Raw genomic sequence first — 13,974 nt, forward strand, 5'->3', positions numbered from 1 at the left:
GACCCCTGGATACCTTACATACCTCAGCTATTCTAGCTCTCTCTCCATTTTTGTGGATCACCATAGGATCAGCAAGGCTACAGGATGTAATTGTATTAAATGTATTTGATAAATGGATGTGACAAACAAGTGGAAATTGGTTTTTGATATTATATTAAAACTGACCTTCAGGTTTAAGGCCCTGGATTATTTTTTTCAGTTAAGCTATAAAGTAGGGTAGAGTTTAGCATTCCTCTTCCTTACACCAATATGTTTAATAAACCTTGGATGCTCTTCCTGTCTCTCATAAACCTGCCGCCCATGTACTGCACACAAAGATTCACAGTTCCTTAAATCGCTCACACTGATAGTGTTGTACAAAATATACACACAATTGCCATTTTTCTTTCTTATTTTGGAATTATACATTTTATTAGATACACCTGTAATTCACAGAGATAATAATGTTCAGTTTTGATTGACCCTGTCAGAGAGGTATTCATTTAACTATATTTTTATTATTGAGGTTGTGGTGTTGCAGTCCGCATTATGTTCAGAGGTGTTTTTAATGTTTTGCCCACCCCCAACAGGAAGGGAGGAGAATATTAGAAACATATTTCAACATAATGCATTTCAGAACCATACTTTTCATGATTTAATAATTTAATATTTTCAATAATATTTTATGTTTTTTTTTCAGTAACATGTTAAGCAGCCTTTTACAAGATTCTAGGACTGAACAGGGTCATTTAAGATTTAAGATTTGGTGTGAAATATGCTTTTGGATTTAAAAGTCTGATGAGGGCATACAGACATGGTAAATATCCAATTTTAACTGTTATTATTCAAAATTATACTTAAACAAACTTGCACTATTTCGTACCGTTTTCAAAATTAAAACCTTCATATAAACGTAAACAGCACAATATTTTAATACCTTAACATTTGAGACATTTTTGAAACGTGTTTCAATAACAAGCATTGTTATTGCTGTTAGTGGCAATCTGCTAGAGTGATGTCAGTCAGTCTTCCCTGAATGAAATGACCTCCTATTTTATTTCAGATGTTCCACATTGCTGTGACTTCAGCCTCCTCTCTGTCCCTGGAGAACCCTCCTGTAGTCAGTTAACTTGCTATGCTCAGGAAAACATTTTAAAGTTAATTTTTTATTTCTGGTTCATAACTGCTTTAGCGGAGTGCAACACTGTGCTGCACTGCCTGGGAACCTTGGAGGCATTCTCCTGAGACTGCGTTAGAATTCAAGCTACCTTAGCTGTGAAGTTAGCCAGATAAGGTGCCTCATTTTTCTCTTTGATTTATGACTGTTTTTGTTTCCCAGGGAATGGGATGATGAATTTGTTTTCCTTATTTTTTAATACTCTCTCCCTCTCTCTGTTTCTTGGTGTCTATCTGAGATGATAGCCCTCAGTCGAATATTGCTGTGCTTCTTTTGCATCTGTTGATGGTAAGGTTTGAATATAGTATGTCTCTGATCTCAGAGTGACCATAAATTACTGTTTATTGCATTCTATAAATATAGAATAATCATTTTATTTTACAGTATCCCATCCACATCTATGGAGACTGACCAAACATTTTATTCAATATTCGCATGAAACTCGGAAGATTGTAAGTAGCCAGATTTATGTGTGTCAGTTGCAGATGGACTGCTGCTACCAGAATCATATTTCTGTACACTGTCCATCAGTGTCTTAATAGTGAGGGGAAAATACTATCCTGGTTCCAGATTTTTTTCAGCAATTCAGTTTGGTCTAGTGTTGTGCTCATTGATGGCGGTTTCCCTGGTGGGAAAAACAACAGAACTAATCAAAGCTTTGTAGATGGGATTAAGAATGGTGGTGACCTTCCTATGCCAGCAGCAATCAAAAATCACCAAAAGTGTGGATGGGATCAACACAGATATACAGATTGATCTAAGCTGACTTACAGAAATAACACTTTTTAGATTGACATGACAAATGTTTACTGCTCCTAGTCACCACTACCACAGCTTTTGTGTGGACTGAAAATGATGTTGACAGAACACAGACATCTATAAATTTTTGTTTAAGGTAAAATAGACACAATCATTTGAGCATTTTATTTATTTTATTAAATACACAATATTTACTGGGTACAATGCACCTTAATTAACACTGAGATTTAAAAAGCATTAAAACAAATGTGCCATGGTTAGCTCAGTAGCTAATTTGCACCCATAGGCTCATTTATTTGTGAAATGTGTGCACTGCTGGTGGATTAAATAGACCACACACCAAAACTTCTGTTGCAGCTCTGAAAGCCACATGTATAAATCTGCTCTGTGACCTGTGTAAACATTTAAAGGATCCAGGCCATGCTGTGCTCGGATACTGTACACGTTGGTTCTTTGTCCTATCTGTATGATGCCAAATGACAATGTAACAATGTCAACAGGTAGCAGTCAGACATAAAGCAAAGACAAGCTGTGAAAAGTGTTTTCAGATCATTTTTGCACAACACGGCTACAAATGCTGAGGACATTCAGGCAGAGAATGTGATTGAAGTTTCTCATTTGGGATGTGGGAGGGTTGCCAGATGTTAGGAACTAATGAAACCCAAGGGCTGCCAGAGCATGCTAGATTAGCAAACAGAATCTAAAATACTAATTACTTTAGAGGCTAAACAGCATGTCAAATACAAACCACTTAATAGCAGAAGGATAAAGAAATGGGTCACTATATGAATATAACTTCTGATTCCTCTTTTAAAGTTATTATCTTAACATTTTATTGACATAAACTACAATACTACTATTTTACTGTTATTTTATTAACTACTGTACTATTAAAATTGCAGCCTTATACGCATAGTCCTTTTAAGTTTAGCTCTAGATTAGTGTATGAACACATGATGCTTGCAATCGATTAATTTTAGAATCAGACTGAATTTCTGCTAGATTGGTTGTTGTTTGACATGCAGTTTGAGGCGGGTCACGATGCCCAATTACTTGCCTGAACAATCAATGATCTGGCTCTCAGATGATCGGATGGATTTCTGGCATGTTAGAAATTTTGGTCGGCTCTCTTGCTCCACTGTCCGATTTCTCACGACTGCTGTAAGGCAATCCGTTATAAACTGCAGTGAGCTTGTTTTAATATCATTGCAGTATTATTTATTATATTTTACATGTTGTGGCTAAAACTGCAGTCTTGAGACGGCTGTGATATAAAACTGAACTTTACTTCAGTACAGACAGACCATATTGTCTGCATCTTTCATAATAGAATTGCACAAAGTAATGCTACCTTTCTCTCTTTATTGGAATTGTCACTGTCACTAGACAAAACCAACAAGGGTTTGGTGTTCACGTGTGAGCATGAAAACGTGTAGTGTGAGTCAAAAACAACATGCATCAATAGAATTGCAAAGTGTCTGCCCAGCTTTATCTGCCGTATTCCAGCTCTCCCTGACCTTCAACTATGACACAAAGGCACAGCCCTTAGAGACATTATTGCCTCAGCCTGATTGTTCTTGCTCTTGAAGATGAGACTTTTTACCAGGTAATGTAGAAAGCTATTAGATTGTCCCTTTCTGGACTATGAGATTGTCTAAATTTGCCAGGTCCTTTACTAGAAGCCTTTGAAAGCTGACCTATGTCTCCACTTTCCCTTTCCACTTTTCACTTGTGTTTCTAGGCAGATGTCTTTCAAATTTGTTGCAGCAGACCCTGACAGTACAGGCCTGTTGGCTTCCTGTGCAATAATTCCTGCTATAGATCAACTGATTATTTTCCTTTGCTCTCTGCCTCACCTACTGATGGTGGAAAACTAGCATGCAGTTGCCACTGGGCTATGCATTTCAATGAAGCTCATGTCAAGATCCCCGCCTTGCCTACTCTATAACCAGAATGGCCCGGGCCTTAGCCCAGTGAAAAATGTAGGGTAAATTGATTTTTTTTCTCAAACATGAGAGCCTCATTCCTTGGCTACCTTGGCAGCAACCTTCCCTGTCCTCATCAGCATGGCGATGACAGTTTTTGTCAGCCCCCCTCATTTTCTTGACCCTGTCACACACTCCCATGCGGAGGCCTACACTGTTTCTTTGCTCATTGTTCTCATTCTGTAAGTGGAAAGCAGTTAAGAATAAGGTTTTTATAAATGTATAAAATTGAATGTAGACGTACGGCCTTTGTTATTTTGAACTAACCATTCACTATCATTGTATATGCTTAAATCACTATTTTCGGGGCATTTCAACTTCAGTGTTTCTATTTGTTTGTACAATTAATGCCCTTGTCTATATAAACCCAGTACATCATTGTTGCATGCTATGTTTACATGGTACGTTACACCTAACTTGGGCGCCTTTCTACAAAATGTTCCCTATATGAGGTTGTTTGTATAAAATATATACACAAGGTGGTCTAGACTTTTGCAGTATTTCTCAGCAAAGAAGAAGCATGTCCAGCAAACTGGAATCGCAAGTACTGTAGTTACAGAGCTGTGATGTCTTAAATTATAAGCTGATGTTCAATGATGATTTTACAATCAGAAAATGCAGATGATTGCCCAACTCTAGTGTACATGAGACGGTTACAGGTGTGTGATGCTCAGTGTTTAAGTCAGGGCGGTGCCTGGCTGCATTGATCCATTGAACTTTTTTCAGTAAAAAACGTAAAGCAACTTTGCCTTCTAACTGTATGCCATGCACATTCAAATTTGATGTGTAACCCATCTCTCTTCAACTACCCTTACCCCCACATACAGTAAATCAAACACACCTAAATCATCACTCTAGCAGCTTTTTTTTTTTTTTGCGTACAGTGTGGAATGGAAATCACCTGTCACCTGCGTGCAATCAAGGTTTGACGAGTGTGGATGTTAAGACCATGCAAACAAAATAAGCCTCTACCATATATTACAGGTCTCCATAGTTTTTTAATACATAAAATGCTGTTTGTCAGTATTTTTTACCAGACATAACAATGTAACAACAGACAAATAAACTCATAGACACACATCTACCTACAACCCCATACTCTTGTTTCATGAAATTAAATTCAGATAACAGCTTTCCATTTTATGTTGTCACCTTGAGACTTTCTGTAGATTTGATGCTGGAAGGCATACAGCTTGTTGATTAGAACAGTACAAACACTGAATGCTAATGTTCAGAGATGTTATTCAGTTTCAATCAAGGAGGTGCAGTCGCTCATAATCTCACTCACGCTGTCTTTGTCTGTCAAGTTAAAACTTCTCTGTTCTTTTAAAGTTGTTGTTGCTTTTTGTCCCATTCCCCACCATCACTCTTGTTTGGATATCCAGCATATGATTTGTCAGTAACCAGGAAAAGTGACGCTGTTTTTATCTTGATTCCATTCTATTTTGGTCATATCCAAGAAGTCTCAAACTTCATCTGCTTTAAGTGCAGGTTTAGCATTGTAATCTGGAAGTCGGAAGTCTAAAGTCTTTGGTTTTTGTAAATTAATGCCGGTTTTCTGCATAGTTTTCAAACAATATTTGGATCCAGAGAGAGTTTAGTAGCCCAAGCCAGAGTTCATTATAACCTCCTAACAATTAACCTGCCTCAAGTTCATGTTCATGCTTAAGGAATATAACGTAGAGAAGGACTGAGAAATATATATTTTAGTTTTTCCTTCAATGTATGTCTTTTGTGGTGAACAACATGCTGTATATCCCAATTTATGCATTCTCTTGGAATAGGTATAAGGTCACTATTTTGTCTTTTGGAAGCTGAACATTAGATTGAAAAACAGCCCAATTCTCTCTCTCTTCTGTATCTCCAACAAAACTATTGCTAATATGTCATAAATATCAGATTTTTCGACCAGCACTAATGTAGTGTAGGAATTACTTAATTAGTTTGATTCTCTTTTTAAACAAGCACAGCTTTGCCTTTTTCAAATGATGGCTCCCTCACTGGATGGAAAGAAATGTGCCCTTTTTAAAGGAAAATAAATCAATATAATATGTTAGTCCTAAGCTTTCGATATATAACTCCTTTAATCACAGGCAACAGCCCCTGGAATCCATCAAAGGCATAAAAAGCAGCATTTGATCCTCCTATATCTTATTTTATGCAGCAGTGTGAACCTATTTAACCTCCTTTGGAGAGATGCAACTCACAAATGTCACTTCATAGAAGTATAACTTCCATAAAAATCTAATTCTGTCCCCGAGCCCCAAACTCCTTACTCTGCATTGTATTTTGTTTGTATTGATGTTTTTGTATTTTTGTACTGAAGGTACTACACTGAATTTTAAGTCTGTAGAGATTTAAATTGACTTGCCTGTATAAAAGCCCAAATGTGTCCTAATATATAGGTATATCCCTGCTTTGTATTGCTGTACAGTAAATTTCACTGACATATTTGATAACTAGATGGTTTGATTTACATTTTATTTCCTGTTTTGTGGACAGATTGAATTTATTAGATAATTTTGAGAGTCAGTCTTGTGTGAGACAATCCAAGGACAGTATTATTATTATGCATGTACAGTGAAGAAACACAGATTAACTAATGCTACCTGCTCAACAAAAATTGGATAAACAATTAGAGATTGCTTTACCACTTTTTCTGAACATCATTGCTTGCCTAAGAAGTATATTTTGTTGACTAAAATAACAATGAGGTGCGCTGTCCCTCAGCATTTTTAGTAATTAGAGGTGGAGATTATTATGTTGGGGTGTAATTCTGCAACATAAATGAGGTCTTGATCGATTACCTATATATCTGCCCATATTAGCTCATTCCAGATATATTGGTATCAGCCTAAATATTGGCTTGAACGTGTAAGTAACATGTAATTGCAGTGCTGAAATGCCAAATATATGTTTGAGGAAGTTTAGGGACAGCGATGCCATTATACTGTAAATTGTCCACCAGAGAGAACTAGCAAGTTTTCAACTATAAAAACTAATTTAAGGGATCCTTATTGGATGTTTGTTTGGTTGTTTGTTTTTATCATATGTTTATGTAAAAAAATGAATACATCGTTATTAGATTTATAAACTGTCAATATCGATATGGATGTCATCGCCCAAAATTCAGTATCAGTCAGGCTATATAATATATTAAATAAGCCTAGGTTTAACTGTGTTTAAATGTGTGGTTTCCCTCTGTCTATAATATTTCAGTGCAGTTTTTCTTATCAGGCATGCAATCCTATGTCTACTTCTGCTGCCTTTCTCCTCAGCATAAAGTACTGAATTCTACATGTTCTACAAGCTTTCCACATTGATTGATAAGCATGAACGTCGTGCACTGTTGTGATATTGATTTAATGTTTGTTTCAGTTGGGTGCAGAGCTTCGGGCATGAGGGTCTTGGACTGTTGCTGGACATTTTGGAGAGGTTGCTGTTCAAGAAACAGTAAGTTTATACATTCACTCGTGTATTCTTGTACAGACTCTTACCTATGTCACTATAATTATTTGTGTATTCGTACAATCAATACTAACAAGTAACAAGTAATCAAACAAAGTGTAATTTTTGTTATTTTCACCTTGTTTAATTATTTAACAAAACACTGTAATTTAGTCCCAAATATACACATTTACTAATAACAAAAATACAATTTTGATTCATGTTTGCAATGGTGAAGTTAACTGATCGCTTTAGTGTTAAAATATTTGTTTTCAGATTGGCTTTTACACACTTTCCTTCAAAGTCCTTTATCTGTATGTGAAAATGTACACTACTTTTCCAACACCCTGTATACAGTTTGTAGTCTTCATGCTGTACATTAGATATTGACTGCTCCTCATTACTCTCTTGTGTCCCTAGGCAAGAGAAGATTGACAAGAAGAACCAACATAAAGTTGTCCAGTGTCTCAAAGCCTTCATGAACAATAAGGTAATGCCAATAGATTATTTTGTGAGTAAACCCAATTGATAATGTTTCTTAAGTTTGGTTTTACAGTAAGTTGTCTAACCTTAAATGTATGCTTTTATTCCCTAAGACTAGGAGTGTGATTCTTTACAAGTATTTGGTTTAAAGAAAACAAGTATGAGGAGGAATCAGTTAATCAGTTAATTTAAAATTAGTTTTTGTTTGTTGTGTATATATTTCAATTCAATTAAAAACACAGTCAGCAAGACTGTATTCTCTGATCTTTGAAATCAGAAAAACAACGCACTAATATGATTAATTGTTTGTGTCTGTGGGCATGATAGCCCAAATTAACTTGATTCAGGATGTCCACAATTTGATGAACTTTCATACTCCTTAAAGTGGCAGGTGTGGTAATGGGTGTACTACCACAAGGAGTCCCCAAAGTGAGAATATTACTATTCCTTACGTTAATGTTATTAGGAAATACCTCCGAGAATGATTATGTCAGTTTTGTCCTTTTATCCTTAGGGGAAAAACTTTCTGAAATGACTTCCTGTATTTTGAGTTGAGTCTGATCTCCAAGGGTAATTTTAATCCAGTCTACATCAACATCTGGTGTTTTCATGCAATTACCAAATTAGGCACCTGGGATTTTAATTACAAAGGGCTTATGACCAATGGAGGAGAAGAGCAGCATCACAACTATATGGAGCCATTTGAGGGGAATTTATCTAATGTCCTGATGCAATCTGGATGACACTGTGTGACACATTTGCATAGATCTAAGGTTCCTGTCCTGCAAAAAGTCCCCACTCTGGAGTTAGTACATTCTGATGGCTCAGGAACTATAAGAGTGTGAGAGAGGGAAAGAAATGCCATCAGGACAGTGAGCAAGTGAAGGGAAACTTCATTTGCTGATTGTTTCAATGAGGTAGTGTACTATAGCACAAGTGAATAACCATAAATCACAGAACAGTGTGTCTCTGCCACTGTGTCTCTGTTTTTTTTATGTGGGAATATTGCGAGTCAAACAAATCGGTCATTTTTAAAATCTGCTTTTGGTCTATTAGCCTAATCTTTCTGGTTCTTCAGATGGATTGGAAATGCAACAGGATTGTGCAGAATAGACTTTCAGTTATGGATTTAGTTCATGAGTTTAGTTCCTGGGATTCCTTAGCTCTAGGGACTATTTGGTCTAAATAAGAAATAAGCCATGGCACAGTTTTACCTGTGCAAGAGGAAAAAAGTGGACTTGAAAAGACATAAAAAGTAGGGCAAGGCAATAAACTGAAAATGGACTGAAACTGACATTATGCATCTCTCACCGACGTAATTTAAGTCATGTCATCATGTTTGGTAAATTGATTTTCTTCAGACAAGCTGCCATTTGTAACCTACCCCATAATGCACCTGAAAGTACCATGAATCAGTCAGTTAGTGTGTTCCCCCCCCCAAAAAAAACTTTCATAACTCATTTAGTTATCATTTAATTACAGTTTGTGCAATGTGATTAAGTTAAGCAACACAAAAATATGATCACATTGCGATAAAATGTTTCCTTGTAAGGTCAATTCACAATAATATTGAATCATCGCCCAGGCCTAAGCTTTTGTGCATAAAAATGTTATTCCATAGATTTATTTCACAATGCCTCAGCTTTTCCTCCTTGTGTGCTGTTAGCCCACAGTAGCTATAGAGAAAAAAAATCTTGCCACATGGAGCTAAAACCCAGCGGAGATAGATATACAGCCGCTCTGGCACAAAGTGTGCTGTAAGGTCTCATGTAATCCTGCGTCTCAACAGGCGCCAGACGCCAGCATTTACCCGTAGGCCTCTCTGTCAGCCCAGACCTTTCCCTGGCTAGAGAGGCATCTTGGGATGGGATGTACCCACAAAGCCAAGAAGACAGGTGTTCTCTGCCAGCTGTCAGTGCAGCCTTTCTTTCTTGTGCCTTCCTGCGTCAAGTCACACAGTTGCATATTTTCTATTGTCTATTGTCACCAATGGCATGATAATATAACATTAAAAGTTACCATACTTCTCTTTGAACAACTTAACTGTATAGATGTAAGCGTTTGCTGAGCTGCATACTATTTGGAGGATCTGTTTAGAGAAAAAAAAGATATAATATATAGATCAGACATGTGTGTTGTCATCTTTCTTTTGTTTCTGGATATTCTGCAGCTTCTGACTGTTTCAAGACAAAAGTACATGAGCACTCGGTTTGATTACTGTGCTCTGTTTTGTGAAGCCATCAATTGTATAAACTGTTTATACGTGAAGCCAAGCTAAAAAAGGGAACTATACCATGACAGAAAGAACGACTGAAACTAAAAAACTAAACTGAAAAATCAACAAAACTGTAATATTTCTCACAAAGTAAGCATACAATCTAGCTATTTGCACATAACTATTCAGGTACAAGGACAAAATTTGAATTTGAACATTTGACTGCCTCTTAAAATGTATAAATCCCACATCGAAAAGGCAAACAGAAAATATGATTTGAGTGCTCAGTAATGTTTGGTGTCACTACCTGGTCTACAAAGGAACTATTTAAATTGTTTTTCAAATCACAGCCTGATTCATTGCTACACAAAGAGTGAATTCATTTTAATGTATTATTTGTACTGAACATTTTATTTTATCTAACACAATCAGACATTGATGAATTGATTTTCTCTGCACAAATGAAGCACAAACAATAGATTAGCCTTGATTCTCATTGTTTAGCAATGATTACAGTTCTAGAGTATTGCTGTTCTCCATTGTACAGTGCTGTTATCACATGCTAGTACTATATTGACATTTACACACACAATATTGCTTTCTGTAACAATGGTGTTTGTTTTGAAGATTGTTCTCTTGTTGGCTTTAGTATACAACATAGGGTAAAATTGACATAGCATAAATATTCTAAATTAGTTTAAAAATGACCTTGCCATTTAATTGTTTGGATTAAGTTAATTTGTACAATAAATTTGGTTTTACTGTTTCACATGACATTGTATTCTTGTTGTTGCAAATGGGCAGAATTACAGCATATCTGGGTAATCATGTTTTGTGTTTACTGCAGTATGGCTTGGATCGAATCCTGGGGGAGGAGAAAAGTCTTGCGTTACTGGCAAGAGCCATTGATCCAACCCAGTCTGCCATGATGACTGACGTGGTAAAGCTGCTGTCAGCCATCTGCATTGTGGGCGAAGAGAACACGTATGTTCTTGCTTCATTCATTCTGTCAACATGTCTATGTCTTCCTGCCTTTCTAATGTTGAAAAGACAATATTTTTTGATTTCACAAAATTTAGACTTAACCTGGGTTATATTTGAAATTATTGTCTAGCTAATAATTATCCATTATTATTTATTATCAATTAAAACCAAAGGGCATTACAGGGCTTATAATTGTAAAAGTTAAAGCATAAAACAGTTTGCTACAGGCTGAACTGCCACATTTCAAAGTTAGATATTTGCAGTAAGCGAATGTGATACAGCCTTTTATGAGTGCCAGTGTCACTCTCAAAGGAACGTATCACAATACTGGTGCCAGTATATTATATATTGTCGGTTGAGAGGTTTCAAGTGACTTCAAGTGACTGCAATGTCAAATTGGATATTATAATTTTTATTATATAAGATATTTTAAGAGTAATTTAAAAAAGTAATACAGTATGCATTCTCATGTATAAGATATAACAATATACCCAGTTGAATTGTCTTTATTTACAATTTCAAAAGCTATTATTGATTTTATAAGTGAAATTAATAATTTACTTCATTATCCATTTTATCCATTTTAAATTGTCATCACAATCCTTCTCAAGCAATGCTTTACAGTGAAGGTGATGAAATCCCCAGGAAAAGCTCTTCCGCTTGGGTCAAATTGACTAGAACATTGGATACAGTGGAATAGGAGAGAGCACATAATTAAAATGAATGTATTCGTATCCCAATCGTTCGCTCATGCATTTAATGTTCTCATTTAGTTTGGAAAAGGTCCTTGAAGCCATCACCACAGCAGGGGAATGGCGAGCCATCGAGAGGTTCAGTCCCATTGTGCAGGGACTGCGAGATCGCTCAGTTCAATTACAAGTAAGTGCAAAGTACATGTGCAGCCACTGACACCTTGTTGTTTCCCTCAGATTTCTCTGAAATGAAATATGGAATGGCTGTGGTAAGTTCAGCATTTCATAATATCACAACCACTCTCAGGGTTTCTGATTAACAAATTATTTTGTTATACTCTTGTTTTTAAGTCAAAACTTGGTGTTAAGTATTTTAAATCACATATCCAGTCACAATGGCAGCATTGCAGCACCTATATGTTGCCTGTGTTTATTGTATTTATCAAATTGTTGTATTCTTGTAGTATTCAGTGCCTAGAGTTGATTAACTGTTCTTGAAGCAACTTGGTTTATGCATTGATTGGAACTGAACTGTGAAGTAACAAGCCAGTTTAGAACCTGTGAATATGATTTTACCATTGGCAGTAATGAACATAATCTTTGTGCAGTGGTGTTAGTTACTCAATTAAGATACAGATATTCCATTATTTGGGGCTGCCATATGTAATAACCTTAACAGATGATACTGTTTGGTACAGGAACATCTGGTAATGAGCTGTAAAACACGCTATTTTGTTTTTTCATTTTCTCATGTTCTTCCTTAAACCAAAGTTAATGCATAGTAAACTCAGAATCCTTCTTGATCCACTTTATAGTTTGACAAGTTTGTACCTGTCTTTTACCATGCACTTTGCCAGTTTCATCATCTTATGCACTCCCTTTACATATAATCCCTCTCTTTGTGGAGAAAATCTTTCAGATGTATCATCTCCCTGCTGATACATAGAGTTGAGATATTGTATATGGGCAGTTTTAAACAGAGCAGGCATCGGTGTGTGTCACAGTAATGTAATTCATGATTAAAGAATATTGTCTGCATTTTTAATTGCTAACTGAAGGATGTGAAGAGAGTTATCATTCAGCCAATACCCACCACACACACATACACACGATGAGCATCTCTCGCATGTACAACCAATTGTTCTGCTGGTTGTTTCGTATTGCGTATGCAATGATCAATACTAAACTTAATTAAAAGATTACATCTTTTTTGTCCCCTGTAGTGTTATCTGTAGCATTTGTATTCAGTTTGCTGTAACTACCTTTTGACAGGTTCAAAACTATAGGGACACTAAGAAAGTGAGAGGAAAGGAAGCAATAATGGGGGAAATTTTGAGGGAAGGAAAGATTTTTAAATGGAAGGAGGAATGGACAAAAAGAAAATACGAAATGACAACCAGAATTTCAGAGTGCACTGGAAGCCAGAATTTCCTTCATACAGAGGCATTCAGTACCCAAAACTCAAACAGCCCTTTGTACTGGAGTGTTTATAAGGCCATAGTTGTGTTTTATTGATGCTCTGTTATTACTACCCACTTCCTAATACATAGCACAGTTTCCTTTTAACCCCATGCATTATTAAAGCACAGATACTGTTAACCTAACCATGGCAATGTGTGGCCAAAGCCTCTCTGTCCTACTTGACTACATTTATACATAATCTCCCCTGGCAGCCTTTGCCTACGGGAAAGTGTGCATTTAGTGCAAATAAACACATGGGGGACCAACAAAATCAAATATTTTCTTTTAGAGTCTGAGAGTCTTTACGTATTCGTTATTGACCTATGCATTCTTCACATTCAAAGGCTGAGGCTGATGTAGATGGTTAATTATACTTATATACACAACTAAAATGTACGATCAGATGGAATAAAATAATAGACTTCAAATAATAATATTGCATCTACACTGTGATGTTTTCTTCATGAAAAATTATGTAAAGCATTGCAGTGATCGTTCTTGTCTCTTGTTATTGATTATGTATGTCCAGCAAGTTTCCACTCTCTGCGTATTGATTTTACTTAAAATGAATTTGTATATACAAAAACCAAAGGACATGTGGAAGGAAGGAAGTCATTCAAATAATTGTTCCGATCTTTTCATATGACAATGGTATTGTTTTCTCAAGAGCCATTGCAACCCAGACACGTGTCAAGACAAAGTTTTTGTTTCACTTTGTATTGTTGCCTAGCGGAATTACAATATTAAAATGGTAATTACTAAGCTTAGTGCAATGACAAAAATGAAAGTGTG

General features: G+C 36.2%; 1 protein-coding gene across 1 annotated transcript in view; it reads left to right on the forward strand.

Moving 5' to 3' along the window:
- Positions 1 to 13,974, forward strand: part of LOC139307394 (protein diaphanous homolog 3-like) — a 149,722-nt gene that overhangs the window by 24,351 nt on the left and 111,397 nt on the right. The window contains exons 6-9 of the mRNA XM_070931158.1: positions 7,279 to 7,353; positions 7,768 to 7,837; positions 10,893 to 11,029; positions 11,803 to 11,908. Of these exons, the coding sequence (XP_070787259.1) occupies positions 7,279 to 7,353; positions 7,768 to 7,837; positions 10,893 to 11,029; positions 11,803 to 11,908 (388 nt within the window). The remainder of the gene's footprint in view (positions 1 to 7,278; positions 7,354 to 7,767; positions 7,838 to 10,892; positions 11,030 to 11,802; positions 11,909 to 13,974) is intronic.

Source organism: Enoplosus armatus, chromosome 1 (assembly GCF_043641665.1).
Source record: "Enoplosus armatus isolate fEnoArm2 chromosome 1, fEnoArm2.hap1, whole genome shotgun sequence".
Taxonomy (NCBI): domain Eukaryota; kingdom Metazoa; phylum Chordata; class Actinopteri; order Centrarchiformes; family Enoplosidae; genus Enoplosus; species Enoplosus armatus.